The sequence below is a fragment of the Schistocerca gregaria genome, chromosome 7 (assembly GCF_023897955.1).
Source record: "Schistocerca gregaria isolate iqSchGreg1 chromosome 7, iqSchGreg1.2, whole genome shotgun sequence".
Classification (NCBI taxonomy): domain Eukaryota; kingdom Metazoa; phylum Arthropoda; class Insecta; order Orthoptera; family Acrididae; genus Schistocerca; species Schistocerca gregaria.
In genome coordinates, this window is record NC_064926.1 from 555,673,583 (window position 1) to 555,696,736 (window position 23,154).

The 23,154-nt window shown below is 43.2% G+C and overlaps 1 protein-coding gene across 1 annotated transcript in view; it reads right to left on the reverse strand.

The window, feature by feature from the left end:
• The window catches only part of LOC126281696 (probable cytochrome P450 6a13), a 65,475-nt gene that overhangs the window by 17,160 nt on the left and 25,161 nt on the right, over positions 1 to 23,154 (reverse strand). The window contains exons 3-5 of the mRNA XM_049980869.1: positions 15,123 to 15,473; positions 4,606 to 4,831; positions 1,070 to 1,291 (exon numbers count right to left, since the gene is read on the reverse strand). Coding sequence (XP_049836826.1) covers positions 1,070 to 1,291; positions 4,606 to 4,831; positions 15,123 to 15,473 — 799 coding nt within the window. The remainder of the gene's footprint in view (positions 1 to 1,069; positions 1,292 to 4,605; positions 4,832 to 15,122; positions 15,474 to 23,154) is intronic.

The following is a 23,154-nucleotide window of genomic DNA, read 5'->3' on the forward strand; positions in this document are numbered from 1 at the left end:
TTCCCGCCGACGCAGCGCCTTTCTTCAAGAAATACAAAGAAAAGTGACTTGAAAGAACTGAGGAGCTCGTTACCGAGGAAAGAGGACAGCTTGTGACATTTTAATGAACAAGAAACAACTCTATTACCATTAGATGTAACTCATGACATAGTATCGTTTGAAAGGACATGTGAAAACAATGCATACATCTCAGCAGCGTCAAGTAGTTATCCAAAATGTGCAAAACCATTAACTGAACGCCTCCAAAGACGTTTGTGGTAACTGATACTGCGTATGTCATTTTATATTGTGATGAGACCGTGTTGAGTAGCAAATACTTAAGAAAAGTGTTGTGCTAGACTAATGTAAGTCAGAAGCGGTAACAGACTGAGATGTTGTTGTTGTTGTTTTGGTCTTCAGTTCTGACACTAGTTTGATGAAGCTCTCCATGCTACTCTATCCTGTGAAAGCCTCTTCATCTCCCAGTACCTCCTGCAACCTACATCTTGGATCTGTTTGGTGTACTCATCTCTCGGTCTCCCTCTACGATTTTTACCCTCCACGCTGCCCTCCAATACTAAATTAGTGATCCCTTGGTGCCTCAGAATATGTCCTACTAACCGATCCCTTCTTCTAGTCAAGTTGTGAAACAAACTTCTCTTCTCCCCAGTCCTATTCAATCCCTCCCCATTAGTTATGTCATCTGCCCATCTAATCTTCAGCATTCTTCCGTAGCACCACATTTCAAAAGCTTCTATTCTCTTCTTGTCCAAACTCGGACTGAGATAACGGAAAGTTATTCTGTTACTGTTTAACTGTACCCCCTCATTCCCGCTGAAAATTTTGTGTTCACGTGTGTGAATGAGAAACTCTCGGGTCTTCAGCAGCTGAGATAACGTGCTGCTTCTACGAGTGTCATACCCATCATCTTCTGACAAAGCCGAGCATCTCATCTCCGCCGACCGGACGGAAAATTGAGAACTTTTCATCGTGGTGTGCATACGTCTCGCGTTCAGAGGCGTAAATTTTCATTTTCCATGGGTCCCGGTGCTTCAAGTATTCGTTGTCAGACGAGGAGGAGAAACCTCACCTGCGACCACCCTGTCCAGATAGGTCATCTCCTGTACGGCATCGTAAGTCACCTCCCCGCTGTGTCTGCTGAGCACGCTGTCGACTTCCGACCTCAGGCGGTCCTGGATGTCTGGGTTGACTGCCAACTCGTGGATGCAGAAGCTCATTGTCGTGGAAGACGTCTCGAAACCGGCCACGAAGAAGACGAAACACTGTGCAGCGAACAGGTCGTCTGTGAAGGCTGCAAAAAGGTAGGCCAATGTTAGTCTAGTAAAGCTCTAGGCTGCGCGTAGTAATTTGCTCTGAAAAAAAAAATCTGAAGCAGTGAGAACCATAAGGGCCCAAATCACAGCAACAAAGTTTTGATAAAAATAGTTTGTGAAAAAGAAATTTACAGACAAACGGTCAATCTCTCAGGTCTGTATTATCTTTTAATACATTCTTAACATTCTATACTTCCTATGAAAAATTAATTTACCCATTTTATGTTCAGATATATTAATTACACTACTGGTAATTAAAATTGCTACACCACGAAGATGACGTGCTACCGACGCGAAATTTAACTGACGGGAAGAAGATGCTGTGATATGTAAATGATAAGCATTTCAGAGAATTCACACAAGGTTGACACTGGTGGCGCATTACAACGTGCTGACACGAGGAAAGTCTCCTACCGATTTATCATACACAAACGGCAGTTGATGGCGTTGCCTGGTGAAACGTTGTTGTGATGCCTCGTGTAAGGAGGAGAAATGCGTACCATCATGTTTCCGACTTTGATAAAGGTCGGACTGTAGCCTGTCGCGATTGCGGTTCATGGTATCGGCACATTGCTGCTCGCGTTGGTCGAGATCCAATGACTGTTAGCAGAATATGGAATCGGTGGGTTCTGGAGAGTACTACGGAACGCCGTGCTGGATCACAACGTCCTCGTATCAATAGCAGTCGAGATGATAGGCATCTTATCCGCATGGCTGTAACGGATCGTGCAGCCACGTCTCGATCCCTGAGTCCACAGATGGGGACCTTTGCAAGACAACAACCATCTGCACGAACAGCTCGACGACGTTTGCAGCAGCATGGACTATCAGCTCGGAAACCATGGCTGCGGTTACCCTTGACGCTGCGTCACAGACAGGAGCGCCTGCGATGGTGTACTCAACGACGAACCTGCGTGCACGAATGGCAAAACGTCATTTTTGTCGGATGAGTCCAGGTTCAGTTTAAAGCATCATGGTGGTCGCATCAGTGTTTGGCGACATCGCGGTGAACGCACATTGTAAGCGTGTATTCGTCATCGCCATACTGGTGTATCACCGGAGGTGATGGTATGGGGTGCCATTGGTTACACGTCTCGGTAACCTCTTGTTCGCATTGACGGCACTTTGAACAGTGGACGTTACATTTCAGATTTGTTACGACCCATTGCTCTACCCTTCATCCGATCACTGCGAAGCCCTACATTTCAGCAGGATAATGCACGACCGCATGTTGCAGATCCGGTACGGGCCTCTCTGGATACAGAAAATGTTCGACTGCAGCCCTGGCCAGCACATTCTGCAGATCTCTCACCAACTGAAAACGTCTGATCAATGGTGGGCGAGCAACTGGGTCGTCACAATGCTCCAGTCACTACTCTCGATGAACTGTGGTATCGTGTTGAATCTGCATGGGCAGCTGCATCTGTACACATCAACCAAGATCTGTTTGACTCAATACCCAGGCCTATCAAGGCCGTTATTATGGCCAGAGGTGGTTGTTATGGGTACTGATTTCTCAGGATCTATGCACTCCAATTGCGTGAAAATGTATTCACATGTCAGTTTTAGTTAATATATTTGTCCAATGAATACACGTTTATCATCTGCATTTCTTCTTGGTGTAGCAATTTTAATGGCCAGTAGTGCAGTATTCAATATTATATTTATTTTTAATTTTAATTAACATAATTTCCCTATAATAGCTACTTGCAATAGTGCCGTTGACAGTTGTTAAGATGTCTGGTAGTACGAAACTAGAAGCAGAATATAAGGGACGGATACTAAATGCACCATTCCCACAAAGTTAAGACGTATTATAGTTCCATGTCGAAGACGTGTGTGGAAACGCCCCAGACGGCCTGGGGGAGATGGCCTGGAGTACCTTTTCTTCTGACAGCAAGACCTCTTTGGTTGTCATCCGGCTCACCCTTCCAGTACAGCTGTACGTCGACGATATTCTGCGGCCCTTTTTATCGCCCTGCGTGGTAAACTATCCTGGGCTTACATTTCAGCAAGATAATGCCCGCCCGTACACGGCGATAATTTCTATTGCTGTTCTTCGTGCTTGCAGACCCTACCTTGGCCAGCAAGGTCACCGGATCTCTCATCAGTTCGGAGAGTTTGGAATATTATGCACAGAACCCTTCAACCAGGTGGGGATTTTGACGATCTAATGCGCTAATTGAACAGAAATTGGCTCGGTGTCCCTCAGGACATCCAAGAACTCTGGCAGTCAAAGTCAAAAATTTGCTTGCAAAAGGGCCAAATGTAGACCAACGCTTTATTTACGTGTTCAGTTTGTGAAGCTCTTTCTCTTGCGTATATGTCCAACAACGGCATCCTTATGCAGAAACATGACAATAATGACTTTATGTCAACACTTATGTTGTACTAGAAATTACAGCCATGTGATTTTTGTACTTAAATGTGTCTGGCGTGCAGTGACCACCATTTACGTTGCAACTGATCCACGCGGAACTTTTTTTCCTGTACAGTTGGTTCACACTATTATAAGAAGAAGTCACAAACTATTGTAACGTATGTATATGGCAGATAATACGAGCAATGAACACGCGATTCGATATTTATTGCCTCATGTAATGACAAAGGTTATGGGCAAATTGTTAACCCATCCAGATTTCAGTTCCAAATGAGCTCCACACAAATAGTTGAATAAAAGACTTCGTAAGGTTTAAATTTATATTCGGCGTTATCATATTGCTCTTTCGCAGGAAATTCTTCCTTGCTACTCTCAGACTGAATTGACGTATCTTCTGTCGGCCTCAGTTGTTTTTCTCGGCCGTCAAAACTCGTCTCATACTTTCAGGATCTCATTTAGTAATCTAATACCCTCAGAATTACCTGAATTAATTAGTTCACAATGTTTCACTTTTGTTCGTGAGCATGTTCAGGACACTACGCATTCCGTTAAATTGATCTACGACAACCTTTGCAGTCTCTGACAGAAATACAACGTAATCGGGAAACTTAAAAATTTTGGTTTCTTCCCGTTTATCCTTAAATCTATTTCCCGACTCATACTTTGTTTCCCCTGCTGTTTGATTTACCGCACGATTCAATAACAGGGTGTCTCATTGGATTCTCAAGTACCAACTTTTACAACTTCAGTCTCATTTCTGCATAAGCTGTAGATAACCATTGCCTCTTTGAATTTTCTGCCTAATATCCTGAGAATATCAAAGAGACTATTCCCGTTAACAGTGTTCATGGAAAGTATAATCAGTTTCCTGCACGCCGTGCGACGTGTTTTTGATGACTTGCGTATACTTACGGAAGTCGACGTCCGGCGAGTGAGCAACTTCTCTCCCAGTGTCTGCACTTTCGGGGTCGGGGTGCACCTGTCTCTCCTCCTGCAGCTCCAGCAACAGGTTGACAAAGTCGTTTCTCTTCACGCTGTTCTTCTTGCGGTAGTCCACTGTGTCACGCACGACACCCATGAAGAAGCGCTCACACTCCGGACTTACGGAATTTATGTGCAGGAGGTAACCAATACGCACCTGAAACACGGAATTTAGTTATCACGTCAGAGGCGTAAGGTACATTCACTGCTTTTCAATACCGACGGCTTGAGGCATAAAGAAAGATGCGTCGAGTGACAACGAGACGCTATTTTATTATTTTATTCTTGATGCCTTGAGAAACCACTGCTGTTTTCGTAATTATCAGTTACATAGAAATCCGTAACGAGCCACATTGTAAACAGATGAGTTCGTGACGTTGTTCGCAGTCTGGTTATGGTGCACCCTGGATAACGTAAAGGAAGGTGCGTTCTTTAATATGTAAAGTAATTATTTTCCTAAGATAAAAATACACTCATGCTTACAAATTAAGGATAGTTGCAGAATGTGGTGCCACATAACGTGGCACTACACAAAACTGGCGCTAATAGCATAGGCACATAGGGAACACATACGACACGGATCTGTAAGTCCACGGTACGGGTGATAAGTTGATAAAACCATCCTGAAACACATGTGCTACAAAACTGTTTCCTGCGCATGTACCCCTACATCAATATGGGATATGAACAACGTGCGCACGTACATAGGCCCACAACGGGTTGGCATACTCTGGATCAGATGGTCGAGCAGCTGCTAGGGTATAGCCTTCCATTCTTGCACCAATACCTGTCGGAGTTCCTGAAGTGTCGTAGGGGTTTGAAGACGTGCAGCGATTGTCGATGGGTTTTGGGTCTGGAGAACAGGCAGGCCACTCCACCTGATATCTTCCGTTTGAAGGTACTCCTCGACGATGGCAGCTCGGTGGGTCCGTGCGTCATCATCCATCAGGATGAAGATGGGGCCCACTGTACCCCTCAAAAGGCGGACATACTGGTGCAAAATGACGTCCCAATATACCTGATCTGTTACAGTTCCTCTGTCAAAGACATGCAGGGGTGTACGTGCACCAATCATAATCCCACCCCACACTATCAAACCACAACCTCCAGACAGGTCCCTTTCAAGGACATTAAGGGGTTGGTATCTGGTTACTGGTTCAAGCCAGATGAAAACCAGGCGAGAATCACTGTTCAGACTATACCTGGACTCGTCCGTGAACATAACCTGGGACTACTGTTCCAACGACCATGTAATATGTTCGTCACATCAGGCTTTACGGGCTCTCCTGTGACCAGGGATCAGTGTAATGCACCTTGCAGGTCTCCCGCCGAATAAACCAGGTCTGAGGTTACTTTAGGTGACAGAACGGCATTCACTTTCAGTTGCCGTAAGGGACATGTCAATTTGCTGCCGACAGTTCAAAATTTATTTTTCAACGCTCTTTATCAAGGACTCACTTTGAAACCCCCCCGCCGAATAAATAAAATAAATAATTTAACTTCCTTTCCGTCTAATGAAAGAAAGAAAGGGAATTTAAGATTTTGTGCCTTGCAGCTTTCCTGTCCGGACTTGCTTTTGACAACGTATCTGGTTTGATAGTCTTTAGCGTACACAGTTCTGTACGCCTTGTGCCTTTCTTGGTAACATTACTAATGTGACTGATCAAAAGAAGATTATTTCGACGTGAACAAATAAGCTTACGCTTAGTACTGGTTGTCTATGCAGTGAACCTCAAAACATACGTATATATTTTCCTTACCTTTTATTTTATTGGGTCGCCTCTGGACAGCGTCATCTGACTGCATGTCTGAATATACTCACTCTGGTCTGCTCTTGATAATTATTTGGGTTGGCATTCATTTACTGGGATTCCAAATATGTGAGCTAAAACTGTACTTATTATTCATTCCCTTTTTGATTGAAGTTACTAATGATAAATTCAATGTCATTATTAAACAAAAAATTTAGAAAACTGAACAAAAGTTAAAACTTGTGGTTATAGGGTTCAATGAAAAATAATGCAATATTGACTAGGATAAACAGATCTATTCTGAAAATGATTGAATATAAATTTTTAGCTCTTTATAATGATTCAGTTTATAAAACTTTAGTTTGGGGACCGTTTACGTTGAACAGATTAAAAAATGTAACAACGAACTTGCAATATGCAGTTAGCGCCTAAATACCTTTGATGTCTTCATGACGTCACGGTTATTAACAATTCATAAAAAAATTCCGTTATATAATTATAGTGTTCTTCAAGTAATATATAGCTGGTGGACAACGCTCCCTATATATCAATGCGCTGGCTCTCTCGCCAACAAAGAGCTTGGTGCCAATACTTCACTGTCACCATCGATATGCAAATAACTTAAATAAATTTTACAAAACATTTTTCTTAACATTTTTCTTACGCACTATAATTGTTATTTACATACTTATTAGCTTATAAATATTTTTCTTGGCCTGTTTCATTTTCTATTGACTTATTTCAACTTCAAATGATCGAATACCTACAGCATAGAATTTTCCATGGCCAGTCCTGAGGCTGAAATGTCAGGCAGTTTTAAGTGGAATCTGTCACTTTCAGACACCAAATTTTTTTTATCATGGATCAGGTCCATTCATTTCTACGTATGGTAGTTCATCATGTTATGCATAGCTATTTTGTATGGTGTTGACACAACATGGGATACCAATAGATAAAAATATCTGTGTATATCTGTAAATAATGTACCTTTACTATCGAATATTCCAAGGATTTGACCTGGTCCGAAACGGACCACTCATCAAAACATTTCACTTCGATGAGGATGGAGAACTTGACTGAAATCAGTGGTGCGTAGATTCTTGCGCTTGACTGTTTTTGCTTTTTCTCTTGTGAGTTTCTCTCCTTGTGGTGTTAATAGTAGTCACGAATGAGAAAAGTAAATGTGGTTAGTGGAAATTACATACAATACATAAGATATGTATCTCAAATGACAGTAGTTTCTATTATTTGTTGTTAGTATTTCATGATTTACGTCGTGTCTGTTTTTGACTGTTTTCAATTACAGTTACCCTAATTAAGTTTGCATTTAGCAAAAATATTTTGTTTCCGTCCTGAAATTTTCTAGGAGAAAACTAACAACAGTGAGGAAAACACCCTCAGACAGACACAATATATTTGGAGGAACAAAAATTATTCGAGGCGTAGCCCCGAGAATTTTGTACGCATTTATATATACTCATGTTCATAAATTAAGGATAATGCTGATAGATGGTGAAACAACGCTCTGGTGGGTGGTTTGCGGTTTTAAATCACCTCGGGGTATGACCATACGGTGCATTTGACCTGCCGTCGTCTCACGGTGACGCTGGCAGCAGTCCACAGACGCAGAGGTGTTTTGGTGCATGTCAGATTACGGTACAGATAGTAAGTGTGTAGACGTTTTCTGACGTGCTAATGGTGACTGTCTATTGAGAATGGCTCAAAGAACACATATTGATGACGTTATGAGGGGTAGAATACTAGTGCGTCTGGAGGCTGGTCAAACACAGCAGGTCGTAGCACGGGCCCTCCGTGTGCCACAAAGTGTGATCTCAAGATTATGCCAACGATTCCAGCAGACAGGGAACGTGTCCAGCCGCTACGGTACGGGACGTCCACAGCGTGCAACACCACAAGAAGACCGGTATCTCACCATCAGGGCCAGCAGACGGCCACGGAATAACGCAGGTAGCCTCGCTCGGGACCTTACAGCAGCCACTGGAACAGTTGTCTCCAGACACACAGTCTACATACGATATGTTTAAGATTACGAAATTTGCGCTGTAAGTTCATCAAATCGCAATTATAAGTTTCAAAATTAGTAGAAATTTGTTTAACTGGACATTTAAATCTATCTTTAAAACAACAACTGATTTTTCACTATCGATGTCTATATTATTCCAACCACTTCCTCTACGTAAAAACTGTGTCTGTCCAACTCTTTGTCTTTCAGTCCGAATGTTAGTGTTCTTCAATGCATAGCCTAAAATAAATATAGTTTCCTTATAATAAGAGGAGTCGTAGCCTTCCAGAAAGAAGAAAGGAAAATTATGAACTCACTTCAAATTTTGTGATACAAGCGGGAAATGAAATCAGAGACACTTTCTTTTGCTCTTACACAAAAGTAAGCAAAAAGAAATAACGTCATTAAACAATGTTGCGTACAGTCTCCGATGTCGCCCAAAGGCGTCGTCACTAAGACGTTTTGTTGTAGCATTGTAACTGCCCGGTACGGATGTGTCACTGCAAATGAATAATCTACAACATATCGTCGTGAACGTCCCTCCAAAGCGTTCGCACTGAACGTTAATTTTGTGTTTTATTTCTACCATTGCACTAACTCGGTGCGTGAGGTAGAAGTTGGTACCAGTGTGACAGACAGTAAAGAACTTTTCTCAACCGTGTATCTCTGTGTCCTTTTACCTCTCTTAGCGGTTACATACACACCTAATTTTCTTTTGTACACATCTTTGGCGAAGTACAGGGTGTTTCAAAAAATTATCTGGCTTACAAACTATCGAAATTACAGTAGTTACAATTTTCAACAACAGATGGCGCTGCAAGTGATGTGAAAGATATAGAAGACAATGCAGTCTGTGGGTGCGCCATTCTGTACGTCGTCTTTCTGCTGTAGCCGTGTGCTGTTCACAACGTGCAAGTGTGCTGTCGACTACATGGTTTATTCCTTAGAACAGAGGATTTTTCTGGTGTTGGAATTCTACCGCCTAGAACACAGTGTTGTTGCGACAAGACGAAGTTTTCAACGGAGGTTTAATGTAACCAAAGGACCGAAAAGAGATACAATAAAGGATCTGTTTGAAAAATTTCAACGGACTGGGAACGTGACGGATGAACATGCTGGAAAGGTAGGGCGACCGCGTACGGCAACCACAGAGGGTAATGCGCAGCTAGTGCAGCAGGTGATCCAACAGCGGGCTCGGGTTCCCGTTCGCCGTGTTGCAACTGCGGTCCCAATGACGCCAACGTCCACGTATCGTCTCGTGCGCCAGAGTTTACACCTCTATCCATACAAAATTCAAACGCGGCAACCCCTCGGCGCCGCTACCATTGCTGCACGAGAGACATTCGCTAACGATATAGTGCACAGGATTGATGACGGCGATATGCATGTGGGGAGCATTTGGTTTACTGACGAAGCTTATTTTTACCTGGACGGCTTCGTCAATAAACAGAACTGGCGCATATGGGGAAACGAAAAGCCCCATGTTGCAGTCCCATCGTCCCTGCATCCTCAAAAAGTACTGGTCTGGGCCGCCATTTCTTCCAAAGGAATCATTGGCCCATTTTTCAGATCCGAAACGATTACTGCATCACGCTATCTGGACATTCTTCGTGAATTTGTGGCGGTACAAACTGCCTTAGACGACACTGCGAACACCTCGTGGTTTATGCAAGATGGTGCCCGGCCACATCGCACGGCCGACGTCTTTAATTTCCTGAATGAATATTTCGATGATCGTGTGATTGCTTTGGGCTATCCGAAACATACAGGAGGCGGCATGGATTGGCCTCCCTATTCGCCGAACATGAACCCCTGTGACTTCTTTCTGTGGGGACACTTGAAAGACCAGGTGTACCGCCAGAATCCAGAAACAATTGAACAGCTGAAGCAGTACATCTCATCTGCATGTGAAGCCATTCCGTCAGACAGGTTGTCAAAGGTTTCGGGTATTTTCATTCAGAGACTACGCCATATTATTGTTACGCATGGTGGATATGTGGAAAATATCGTACTATAGTTTCCCAGACCGCAGCGCCATCTGTTGTTGACAATTGTAACTACTGTAATTTCGAAAGTTTGTCTGCCTGAAAATGTGCTGTTGTCCCAAAAATATTGCAACAAACGGTGTATTTCTATCGCTGCTCGTTTAGTTTGTATTGCCGTTTCAAATATACCGGTCATTTTTGAAACACCCTCTACCTTTCAAATTACATGAGCTTCATTGGACTCCTTGTACAATTAATATTGCAAATTAGTACTTCAATTTTCTATGCTCACGTATTAGGATGAGGCCCGAAACTGTATGCGATGCGATATTTCAGCGCATGTGTTATTCCGAATTACGATGCAATGTTCTTTCGGACTTACATTCATGTCTGAAGGAACAGGCCCTGCGGGGTCTACAGCCGTTGTGAAACACATGAAACGTAGTCGCATGTGGACCATCAGCTGTGTAATGGAATGATGAAATGAATATTTGTGTCAGGCCGGCACTCGAACGCGGATTTCCCGCTTGTCACGAGTGGGTGCCTCACCATCAGACCATCCGAGCACCATGCAGGGCTGGACCCATGGTTGACGACATTTGGGAGATTGGGTGTTGCCGTGAGTCATGACTGTCAACTATCAGTTTCTTGAATTGATTGAACTGAACATTCCTTGCTCTCTCTAGGGACTGAACATACTCTCGTTTAGGATTCAGTGTGTTCGATGGATTCCTTATCGTACAGCAAGGCGTCATCTCGCCGAGCTATCCAGAATTGTGGACGCTTTCTATAAAAGTCTGTTAAAGGCTATATTGCATTTCTGTGCTTGCTTGCTACAAACAGCATGTTTCACGCGCACGGGAAGAGTTGGGAGCAGTGTTGTGTCAGAACCAATGCCTGGGTTGTAGGCTGCCATCTGCGATAATGCCTTGGCAGAAACGGCAGACTGAATCAATAGCACACGCACACAGAGGTGTACACAAACTCCAATCAAAACCTTACATAACACCGGTACTGCATGATCCAGGCACTCTTGTTCGACGTCGGTACTGCAACCGCCTGTTGCTGACTGTCCAAGGAGGAGATTTTAATCCAGGTACGACTACGTGATGTCACAAAACTATATGTGTCAAGGTGAAGAGTGGTGTGCAGTGACTGTAACACTACTTGCAAGAGTAGACTGATCGTTGTATACCTAACCATAACTGATAAGTTCGTGAAACATGTACTCCAATCATTTTGTTGGAAAACGAGCAAACAACAAAACGACCTGCTGTTATTTCATGGAGGACAATGCACGAGGAGACACAACACGAAAGTATGATTCTATTCACATTTCGCGGGTATTACCTTTCAACGGAAATGCCTCATACTACTGCCGTAGACGCACTGATGGTGTGTGCCCGTACTTTGGAGTGCATGCTACAAGCTTACGTCTTCTTGTTTATTGCTCTTTCTGTCAGAAAGTAGCTGCAGTGTATTGTTATCAAATATAAGAAGTTTTGGTTAGGTGTAAAGATATCGGTCCAGTAACTGGTATTACACTAACTGCACACCTCATGTCACCATCAAGCATTCCTGTTTCACATTTTAGATACAAGGTGTTTCACAAATGACCGGTATATTTGAGACGGCAATACAAACTAAACGAGCAGCGATAGAAATACACCGTTTGTTGCAATATGCTTGGGACAACAGTACATTTTCAGGCGGACAAACTTTCGAAATTATAGTAGTTACAATTGTCAACAACAGATGGCGCTGCAGTTTGGGAACCTCTATAGTACGATATTTTCCACATATCCACCATGCTTAGCATTAATATGGCGTAGTCTCTGAATGAAAATACCCGAAACCTTTGACAACCTGTCTGGCGGAATGGCTTCACATGCAGATGAGATGTACTGCTTCAGCTGTTCAATTGTTCCTGGGTTCTGGCGGTACACCTGGTCTTTCAAGTGTCCCCACAGAAAGAAGTTACAGGGGTTCATGTCTGGCGAATAGGGAGGCCAATCCACGCCGCCTCCTGTATGTTTCGGATAGCCCAAAGCAATCACACGATCATCGAAATATTCATTCAGGAAATTAAAGACGTCGGCAGTGCGATGTGGCCGGGCACCATCTTGCATAAACCACGAGGTGTTCGCAGTGTCATCTAAGGCAGTTTGTGCCGCCACAAATTCACGAAGAATGTCCAGATAGCGTGATGCAGTAATCGTTTCGGATCTGAAAAATGGGCCAATGGTTCCTTTGGAAGAAATGGCGGCCCAGACCAGTACTTTTTGAGGATGCAGGGACGATGGGACTGCAATATGGGGCTTTTCGTTTCCCCATATGCGCCAGTTCTGTTTATTGACGAAGTCGTCCAGGTAAAAATAAGCTTCGTCAGTAAACCAAATGCTGCCCACATGCATATCGCCGTCATCAATCCTGTGCACTATATCGTTAGCGAATGTCTCTCGTGCAGCAATGGTAGCGGCGCTGAGGGGTTGCCGCGTTTGAATTTTGTATGGATAGAGGTGTAAACTCTGGCGCATGAGACGATACGTGGACGTTGGCGTAATTTGGACCGCAGCTGCAACACGGCGAATGGAAACCCGAGGCCGCTGTTGGATCACCTGCTGCACTAGCTGCGCATTGCCCTCTGTGGTTGCCGTACGCGGTCGCCCTACCTTTCCAGCATGTTCATCCGTCACGTTCCCAGTCCGTTGAAATTTTTCAAACAGATCCTTTATTGTATCTCTTTTCGGTCCTTTGGTTACATTAAACCTCCGTTGAAAACTTCGTCTTGTCGCAACAACACTGTGTTCTAGGCGGTGGAATTCCAACACCAGAAAAATCCTCTGTTCTAAGGAATAAACCATGTTGTCCACAGCACACTTGCACGTTGTGAACAGCACACGCTCACAGCAGAAAGACGACGTACAGAATGGCGCACCCACAGACTGCGTTGTCTTCTATATCTTTCACATCACTTGCAGCGCCATCTGTTGTTGAAAATTGTAACTAGTGTAATTTCGAAAGTTTGCCCCCCTGAAAATGTACTGTTGTCCCAAGCATATTGCAACAAACGGTGTATTTCTATCGCTGCTCGTTTAGTTTTTAATGCCGTTTCAAATATACCGGTCATTTTTGAAACTCCCTGTATATAGTTAATGAGGTTTTTCAGAACAGCAGCATCCATTGTCCCACGACAGCAAGCAGTCGTACTTGATCCGGAAAAAAGGCCAGTCGCAATACGGACGTCGACCAACAGTATCTAAATTGGTCAGTCTATACACTCCCGGTACTTCGTACGGTTTCAGTTGGAGTTTCTGTAGATCTCCCTGAACAGGTACTACTGACGTCCCGGATATTTCCGCTAAAAACGATACGCCTCCTGCTAATGTCCTAGAAACGTGCCAAAGCGTTATCGGGGATAGGAGCATACCTTCACCGTACTGGTTCTCGCGCAATGCCAGACACAAATGTAATCGCTTTTACTGGCTCTCATTGTCCTGTAGCGTTCCCTAAGCACATTTCTCTTTAAAAGATTCCATTAAGCGATGAAACACGTGTCAAGTCAAGAGGTCTCGCCGGTCAAGGGATAGCATGTTAGCAAGTGGACTGATACTATCCGCCTGATAGGTAAAGGTGATAAGCAGCGATTTCCGAAGGTTTGCGTATATAATTCAGCATCTAACGAACAGCTGTTACAACATCACAAGAAGTGCAACTAGGTGCAGTTAGAAGAATATCTAAATCTTTGGTCAAGGCGTTATCTGAAGTACGGACAAAAATTTCGTTGCGTCTCTCAGTAAAATAGTATAGGAGTATGCTTCGTTGCTTCTCTCAGTGAAAGTGACCAGGTCATTTGTTTGGGTATTTGCAGGCCCGGCTTCTGCTTGTAATCGTTAATGTGAGGGTCTAGTCCTCAGAATGATGTAACAACTGGGCTAGTGACAGCAATTTTAATCCTTAGAAAGAGTAAGGGGAATTCAAAAAGAAACGAGCCAGAGGCATAATCACAGAAATCAGTACCTTTATGTTAGAAGTATTGACCCTGGGTCCCACTCTGACACAAGGCGGTGAATGACTGCATTCTTAACCAGTTCAGAACATACAGCTGGACGTCGTCGTCCAGAGGTGAATCGTTTGCCCCTCAGAGCCTTTCCGAGGGAACCAAAAATGGCCCCCTTCTGATTCACTTCCTGCAGCACGGGACAACAGTGAATGACCAGCGTCAGTGGCATACCTTGTCCATCCTTCGCCAAGCGATCAAATCAAAACGACCAGCAGTCTCACCTGTGGGAACATTCAGCTCCACGACAGTACAAAGCCCCATACGGCCAACACAGTCGCGGCACACCTGGAGAAATTCAAATGAGAGGTTCTCGGCCATCCTCCATACAGTCCGGACCTCACAACCTGTGATTACGCCATTTTTGGTCCCCTTAAAAAGCGTCTGAGGTGCAAACGATTCACATCGGACAACGATGTGCAGCTGTACGTGCGGAACTGGTGAACATCACAGACCCGGGAATTTTCTGAGATAGCCATTCACCGCTTTGTCTCACAGTGGGACAAGTGTGTCAACAGCCAGTAGTAGTTTCCGTAATTATGACTCCAGCTAGTTTCTTTTTGAATGCCCCTTATACTTTAGAGCATAAAAAATATGTTGTTCTCAAATAATGGACTTCTGTACGTCACCAGTATGAAGTTGAAGAGCGTTCGTATGGGCGAGTTGAAGATGCTGCGCCCCATCTTTCGGAACTCGGACTCGGGGTCGCGAAGCGAGTTGCACTGGATGCCGAAGGCGCAGGTGCCGATGACGTCAGTGGTGAACCTGGCGTTCCACTCCTTGATCTCGACCTCCTGTCGGCCATCGGCGAGCGGCTGCAGCACGGCGACCATTTCGCGCGCGCACGCCTCCATCAGCGGGAACATGATCCTCATCTTGCCCGACGTGAACGTCGGCGTCAGTTTGGTGCGCAGGGCGCGCCACCGCGGCCCGCTCAGGTTGAACAGGTGGGCGCTCAGGGGGTCGTGCTTCTCATCCACCTGTTCACAACGAGCAAGCCGGCCCACCAATCAGCGCCCGCGTTCCTCCCGCACTACCCGACGAGTCCAACAACTTGCTAGACTAGGCAACAATGCTAAACTAAAGCCACACTCCTCATACATCGACATCTACATGGATACTCTGCAAATCACATTTAAGTGCCTGGCAGAGGGTTCATCGAACCACCTTCAAAACTCACTATTGTTTTAATCTCGTATAGCGCGCGGAAAGAATGAACCAAATCTTTCCGTAACAGTTCTGATTTCCCTTACTTTATCGCGTTGATCGTGTAGGTCAGTGCCAAGAAAATATTTTCTCATTTTCATTAAACGCTTCAAATGGTTCAAATGGCTTTGAGCACTATGGGACTCAACATTTCAGGTCATCAGTCCCCTAGAACTTAGAACTACTTAAACCTAACTAATCTAAGGACATCACGCACATCCATGCCCGAGGCAGGATTCGAACCTGTGACCGTAGCGGTCGCGCGGTTGCAGACTGAAGCGCGTAGAAGCGCTCGGCCACTCCGTCCGGCCATTAAACACTGCTTGCAGCATTTGTATCATTTGGTTCAAATGGCTCTGGGCACTATGCGACTTAACTTCTGAGCTCATCAGTCGCCTAGAACTTTGAACTAATTAAACCTAACTAATCTAAGGACATCACACACATCCATGCCAGAGGTAGGATTCGAACCTGCAACCGTAGCGGTCGCTCGGTTCCAGACTGTAGTGCCTAGAACAGCACGGCCACTCTGGCCGGCTTGTATAATACGTATAGGGTGATTTTTTCCACCGTGTATAAACTCTAGGGATTGTCAGATGAGAGAATACGGTACAAATGAATGTCTAGAAATGTATGGTTTCCAAGCTAGAGACCATTTATTCACTCAAACACTGTTATAGAAACTGCAGTCCAACACCCGCTGTATCATGCAGCCACGGTTGTAGTACGCATGGTTTCCTGCAAGAGGGTGGTACGGTAACAATGTATGATTGAATAAATGGTAACGTCGTTGAAAAAATAAAATTTTACTATTACGTTGAATGAATGTCTGAACGGTCGAATGGATACATAGCTTGAATTATCGGGTAACGTGTTGCAAGTGCAAGTACTGTACTTACTCTGTGTTATTGTTAGCAAACCTTAATACGAATACCAATAAAGAAAAACCGCCAATGAAAAATATCGGGTGATCAAAAACCCACTATAAATTTAAAAACTGAATATATTACGGAATAATGTAGATAGAGCGGTACAAATTAACACACATGCTTGGAATGACATGGGGAATTATTATAACCAAAAAATACAAAAGTTCAAAAAATGTCCTACAGATGGCGCTTCATCTGATCAGAATAGCAATAATTGGCGTAACAATGTAAGACAAAGCAAAGATGATGTTCTTTACAGGAAATGCTCGATATGTCCACCATCATTGCTCAACAATAGCTGTAGTCGAGGAATAATGTTGTGAACAGCACTGTAAAGCATGTCCGGAGTTATGGTGAGGTATTGGCGTCGGATGTTGTCTTTCACCATCCCTAGAGATGTCGGTCGACCACGATACACTTGCGACTTCAGGTAACCCCAAAGCCGATAATCCCACAGACTGAGGTCTGCGGACCTGGGAGGCCAAGCATGATGAAAGTGGCAGCTGAGCACACGATCATCACCAAACGACGCGCGCAAGATATCTTCTCGCGTCTAGTAATACTTTTTTTTGTTCTAATAAAACCCCACCTCATTCCAAGCATGGGTGTCAATTTTTACCTCTCTATCTACATTATTCCGTAGTTTATTAAGTTTTCGAATTTATACTGACTTTTTGATCACCCGGTACATTCTGCCACTTAGACACTAAATCCTCTGGCCTTGTTAAAAATGATAACTTTGGTCCCTGTGTACATAAATAAATTAATGATTTTGCCTCTAAAGCAGCAACGGTGGAATGCGGTATATGTCGGTCTCCCATGAAAAAAATATAAATATGCTTGCTACAGGCTCAACTGCGCGACCGTGATACTTTGGAATGTACGTGAAATTTTTTTGGTTGGTGAAACGGATTTTTCATAAATGTTTTGTTATGAAAAATCCAAGGTCTTTGAAAAACATATGACCCAGTCAGGAAGGCAGTACTCAATGTGGTGACTTTTTTAACGAAATTATGTTGCAATTTAAGTTTGTCTTCTCAAAAACAATTGACAATTAAAGTTACATTGCAGAAAAATACATCATATTTACTAACTGATTCGCGAACAATGAGATTTATACAGCAAATATTATGTAACTTCACTAAACTAGCATAAAGGCAGATCACCAAATTACACATAGCTCTCTGTTAACAAATATTAGAAACATGACAAAAGTGAAATATCTAATTCGCCATTTCATCAAATCAGCTTGCGGACATTCTGGGGCTACACAACAGTTGGCAATTAATTATCAGCCACCTCATATATACTAACGCGGTAGCAAAACGAAATTCATAATTATTTAATATATTTACCTTGCTTGCAGGAAGATATCTGCATAAATATTCAACAATTTTGGCATATGGTTCAAATGGCTCTGAGCACTATGGGACTTAACTGCTGTGGTCATCAGTCCCCTAGAACTTAAAACTACTTAAACCTAACTAAACTAAGAACATCACACACATCCATGCCCGAGGCAGGATTCGAACCAGCGACCGTAGCGGTCGAGTGGTTCCAGACTGTAGCGCCTAGAACCGCTCGGCCACTCGGGCCGGCAATTTTGACATAACTACGTTAATCTAACACTTGGTCGCTTCACAGTCCACACCAGAAAATCTGCCTACTCCATCCTGTTTCGCTCACATACACACATACAGCAACCTACCACTATGTGCCAAGTGCTTTCTTACTCCAACACTACTCTATCAGACCAGAAGCATTGCCTTTGGCTCTGCGGTTTTGCACAGTCAGCGATTCGCATTATAAAGCCTATCACTGCACCTTGGTGCAAAACACATTCTTATCTGTTTACTTATTTATTTTCATAAACTAGTGTCGGCGACAAATATCAGTATCATCAATGGGTTTTTTAAAATCTAAAACATGCTGAAAATAGCACAGTTATACAAACACAGTAACAAATTATTACATTTTTGCTGTTCCTTTTTTGACATATAGTTTTTCTATGGATATTTTCATACTACGTTATTTTTAGTATGTTATGGCAGGTTTTTAAGAATTATTCTCGCTGTTTGCAGCACATGTTCTATGCTTTTTTCTGTTGCCGGTTATTCTGAGCGTACATCATATCATCTACTACTGTATGCGTGGCTGTTAGGAAAGAAATACTAAAAGGTGAACTTCTATTTCAGCAATATACACTTGGGGTTCCGGTAGTGTAGTTGACTCCTGTTTTGGTGTGTACTGGGCTGTTTATTACTTATTACTTTACTCTCTTTCGTTGGTCGGCATATAGCTGATTTTGTACACAGAAAAAAACTTTTGCACTTGGTTTATGATCAAGAAAATTACGCCATCTTGCTGTGTCGCCTAGTGTCTATCGTATTATTGCAGTTGTCGCATGTCATACATTGGTCAGAGAATCAGGACTGTGGAAGACCGGTGTACTGATCATAAGCGTCATACACGCTGACAACAGCCGAGTAAATCCGATATTGCAGAACACTGCCTCGACAGCCGTCATCATATGGAATACAACAACACGGTGATTCTGGCTTGCACGTCCAACTATTGGGATAGGGTCATTTAGGAAGCTGTTGAAATCAAACTATCAAGCAAACTTATAAACAAAGATGGAATTTGACTGAATGCTACTTGGAATCCGGCTCTGTCTCTCATCAAAAAACAGAGGGGCAGAAATAGGGTTACCTCACCTGTTGATTAATAGTCACTAACGATATTTCTGACTTTGTTTATCTTTGGTCGTGTGTTGACTTTGCAGTTACTTGTTCTGTGTGTGTTATCTTCCTTGTTTCTTCTCTGTCAACCAAGGTATTAAATTCCCTTGCACATTGCTTCTTCCTTCCAGTTGCACCTTGAGAATCGCATTGTGTGCTCGTGTCGAAATATCGGCGGTGGTAGACGACGCCACCCAGCAGCAAACGCCTAAATTATTTGAACATTCAATTCGTCGGGAAAAATTAAGGTCTCATATTACTGCCAGCACTGCACACTGCTGAGGCTGTAGCTAGTAATTTTATTCTTCTTCATGAAAGAGCAGAATATAACGCTATCTACTGTTGCAGCTTTAGAGGAAAGACAATTTTATTTATTTGTTATGTGTACAGGGACCAAAGTTAGTAGTTTTGAACGTGGCCAGAGGATTCAGCACCTAACAGACTGAATGAATTTTGCAATGACTGTGTTTTTGTTTATTGGTATTAGGACTTTCGTTGCGCAAACACTTCGTATAAAGTTTTGCTGACAATAACACAGAGTAAGGACATCACTTGCAGCTACAACATGCTGCACGTTAACTCCAGTTTTCTATGCATTCCCGGTTGAGGCATTCATTTATCTATTTCACCATTTTAAGCGGAACGTTACAAATGGAAGTAGAAACATACACAGCTGTACCATGTCCTCCAGCTATTCGGTCTGTGTATCTACTTCTACATACAAGGGGCGGAGTAAAGGATGGAAACAACAAACACATAACATATAGGGATATATAGTACGGCTTAGGAAACCCTTTGTCACTAAAAATGGGTTTTTGTCAGAGGCCTGAAGACTGATTTCTTCTTGTATTCAAATGGTTCACCTGGATCTGAACACTATGGGACTTAACTTCTAAGGTTATCAGTCCCCTATAACTTAGAACTACTTAAACCTAACTAACCTAAGGACAACACACACATCAATGCCCGAGACGCTCGGTTCCAGACTGTAGCGCCTAGAACCGCTCGGCCACCCAGGCTCATGTTGCGTCTTTTCAGATTTCTTTCCTTTCCCTCACTCTCTGTCGGAAAAAGACAAACCACCTGCTGCGTAACACAAGATCAGATCGTTCTTCACGCTCCCGACCAAAATCCGTTAATTACTTAGACCTATTAAAAATGCATTAGGTAATATTTAAATCGGATAACAGTGTGAAAGAAGATTTATCGGATGAAGTAACATTCTTTCACTGCTCCACAGCTGAGACTTAGCGGACGATATTTTTCCGATTTTACTGTATGCGGCACAAATCTTCGATACGTTGCCTCTGAAAATACCTAAAATTTCGGCTCCAGGTACCCAACAAACGGGCACCAACAATTTACCCAAGTCCAAATGCACAGAGCTCCGGCATAATGTAGTCACAACTACACAGATCATTGTTCTGACCACAAGTGACAATTTCCACTGGCTGAGGACACTGCAATAGTATCGTTCATGGTCATATACAATATACCAACTTGCAAACTTGACTAACATCTGATGTGGCTTGAATTCAAACAAGAAGTATCGGCAGCAATTGAGAAATTTATACGAAATAAATTAACAAAAGACGGAGTTGTACTTCCTTGGTACACAAATCGAGTCAGAAAACTGTTGCAGAAACAACGAAACAAACATACCAAATTTAAACAGACGCCAAATTTCCGAGATTTTCGACCTTTTACAAATGGTTTAAATGGCTCTGAGCACTGTGGGACTAAGGCCTCAGTCCCTTAAAACTTAGAACTACTTAAACATAACCAACCCAAGGACATCAAACACATCTATGCCCGAGGCAAGATTCGAACCTGCGACCGTAGCAGTCCAGATTGTAGCGCCTAGAACCGCTCAGCCACCCCAGCCGGTGACCTTTTACAGATGCTCGAAATTTAGAGCGGACTTTAACGCAACGTGCTTATAATAGTTTCCACAACGAAACTTTGTCTCGAAACCTGACAGAGAATCCAAACAGATTCTGTCGTACTAGGAGTATATTAGCAAGGCACAGTCAATGCCTTCTCTGCACGAGCCGGACGGGATGGCCGAACGGTTCTAGGCGCTACAGTCTGGAACTACGCGACCGCTACGGTCGCAGGTTCGAATCCTGCCTCGGGCATGGATGTAGGTGATGTCCTTAGGTTAGTTAGGTTTAAGTAGTTCTAAGTTCTAGGGGACTGATGATCTCAGATGTTGAGTCCCATAGTGCTCAGAGCCATTTGAACCATTCTCTGCACGATGGAAATGGAGATACTATCGAAGACAGTGCTGCCGAAGCAGCGTTGCTATAAACAGCCTTGCCAAAATTCCTTCACCAAAGAAGACGAAGTAAATATTCCAGAACTGCAATCAAGAACAACTCCCAACATTAGAACTTAGAAGTAAAAATCGTCGAAGTAGTGAAGCAACTGAAATCACTAAATAAAAGCAAGTCTTCTGGTCCAGATTGTACACCAATTAAGTTCCTTTCATAGTCCGCCGATATAATAGCTCCTTACTGAACAATCATATGCCACCGTTCGCTCGAAGAAAGATCCGTACCCAAAGACAGGTCATACCAGTATCCAAGACAGGTAGTAGCAGTAATCCACTAAATTACAGACCCATATCATTAACGTCGATATGCTGCAGGATTTTGGAACATGTATTGTCTTCTAACATTACAAATTACTTGGTAGTGAATGGTCTATTTACACATGTCAACACGGAATTAGAAAACATCGTTCTTCTGAAACACAACTAGCTCTTTAAACGCATGGGGAGCTGAGTGTTGTTGACAAGGGATTTCAAATTGATTCCGTATCTCTTCATTTCCGGAAGGCTTTTGACACTTTACCACACAAGCTGCTTCTAGCGAAATTGCGTGCTTATGGAATACCGTCTCAGTTACGTGACTGGATCCGTGATTTCGTATCAGGGAAGTCACAGCTCTTAATAACTGATGGGAAGTCATCGAGTAAAACAGAAGTGATTTCCGACGTTCCCCAAGGTATAGAATCTTTGCTATTCCTTATCCATATAAACGATTTGGGAGACAACCTGAGCTGCCGTCTTCGATTGTTTTCAGATGACGCTACCGTTTATCTACTGACAAAGTCATCATAATATCAAAACAAATTGCAAAAATATTTAAAAAACATGTTTATATGGTGCCAAAATTGGCAATTGATCCTAAATAACTAAAAGGGTGAGATCATCCCCATGAGTGCTAAAACGCATTCGTTAAACATCAGTTACACGATAGGTCAGTCAAATCTAAAGGTCGTAAATTCAACTAAATACCTAGGAATTACAAATTAAATTGGAAGTAACACATAGAAAATGTTGTGGGGAATGCTAACCGAAGACTGCGTTTTATTGGCAGGACGCTTAGAAAATGTAACAGATCTGTTAAGTAGATGCCTGCAGTGCGGTTGTCCGTCCTCTTTTATTGACAGAGTACATCGAACAAGTTCAAAGGAGTGCATCACATTTTGTATTATCGCGAAATAGGGGAGAGCGTATCACTGAAATGATACAGGATTCGGATGGACAAAGGCGTTTTTCATTGCTGAGGAATCTTCTCAGGAAATTCCAATCACGAACTTTCTCCTCCGAACGCGAAAATATTATGTTCACGCCGACCTACATAGGGAGAAACGCTCACCATGATAAGGAAAATCAGAGCTCGTACGGAAAGACATCGGTGTTTGTTCTTTCCGCGCGCTGTACGTGACTGGAATAATAGAGAATTGCTAAGGTGATTTGCAGAGTAGCTATGTAGATC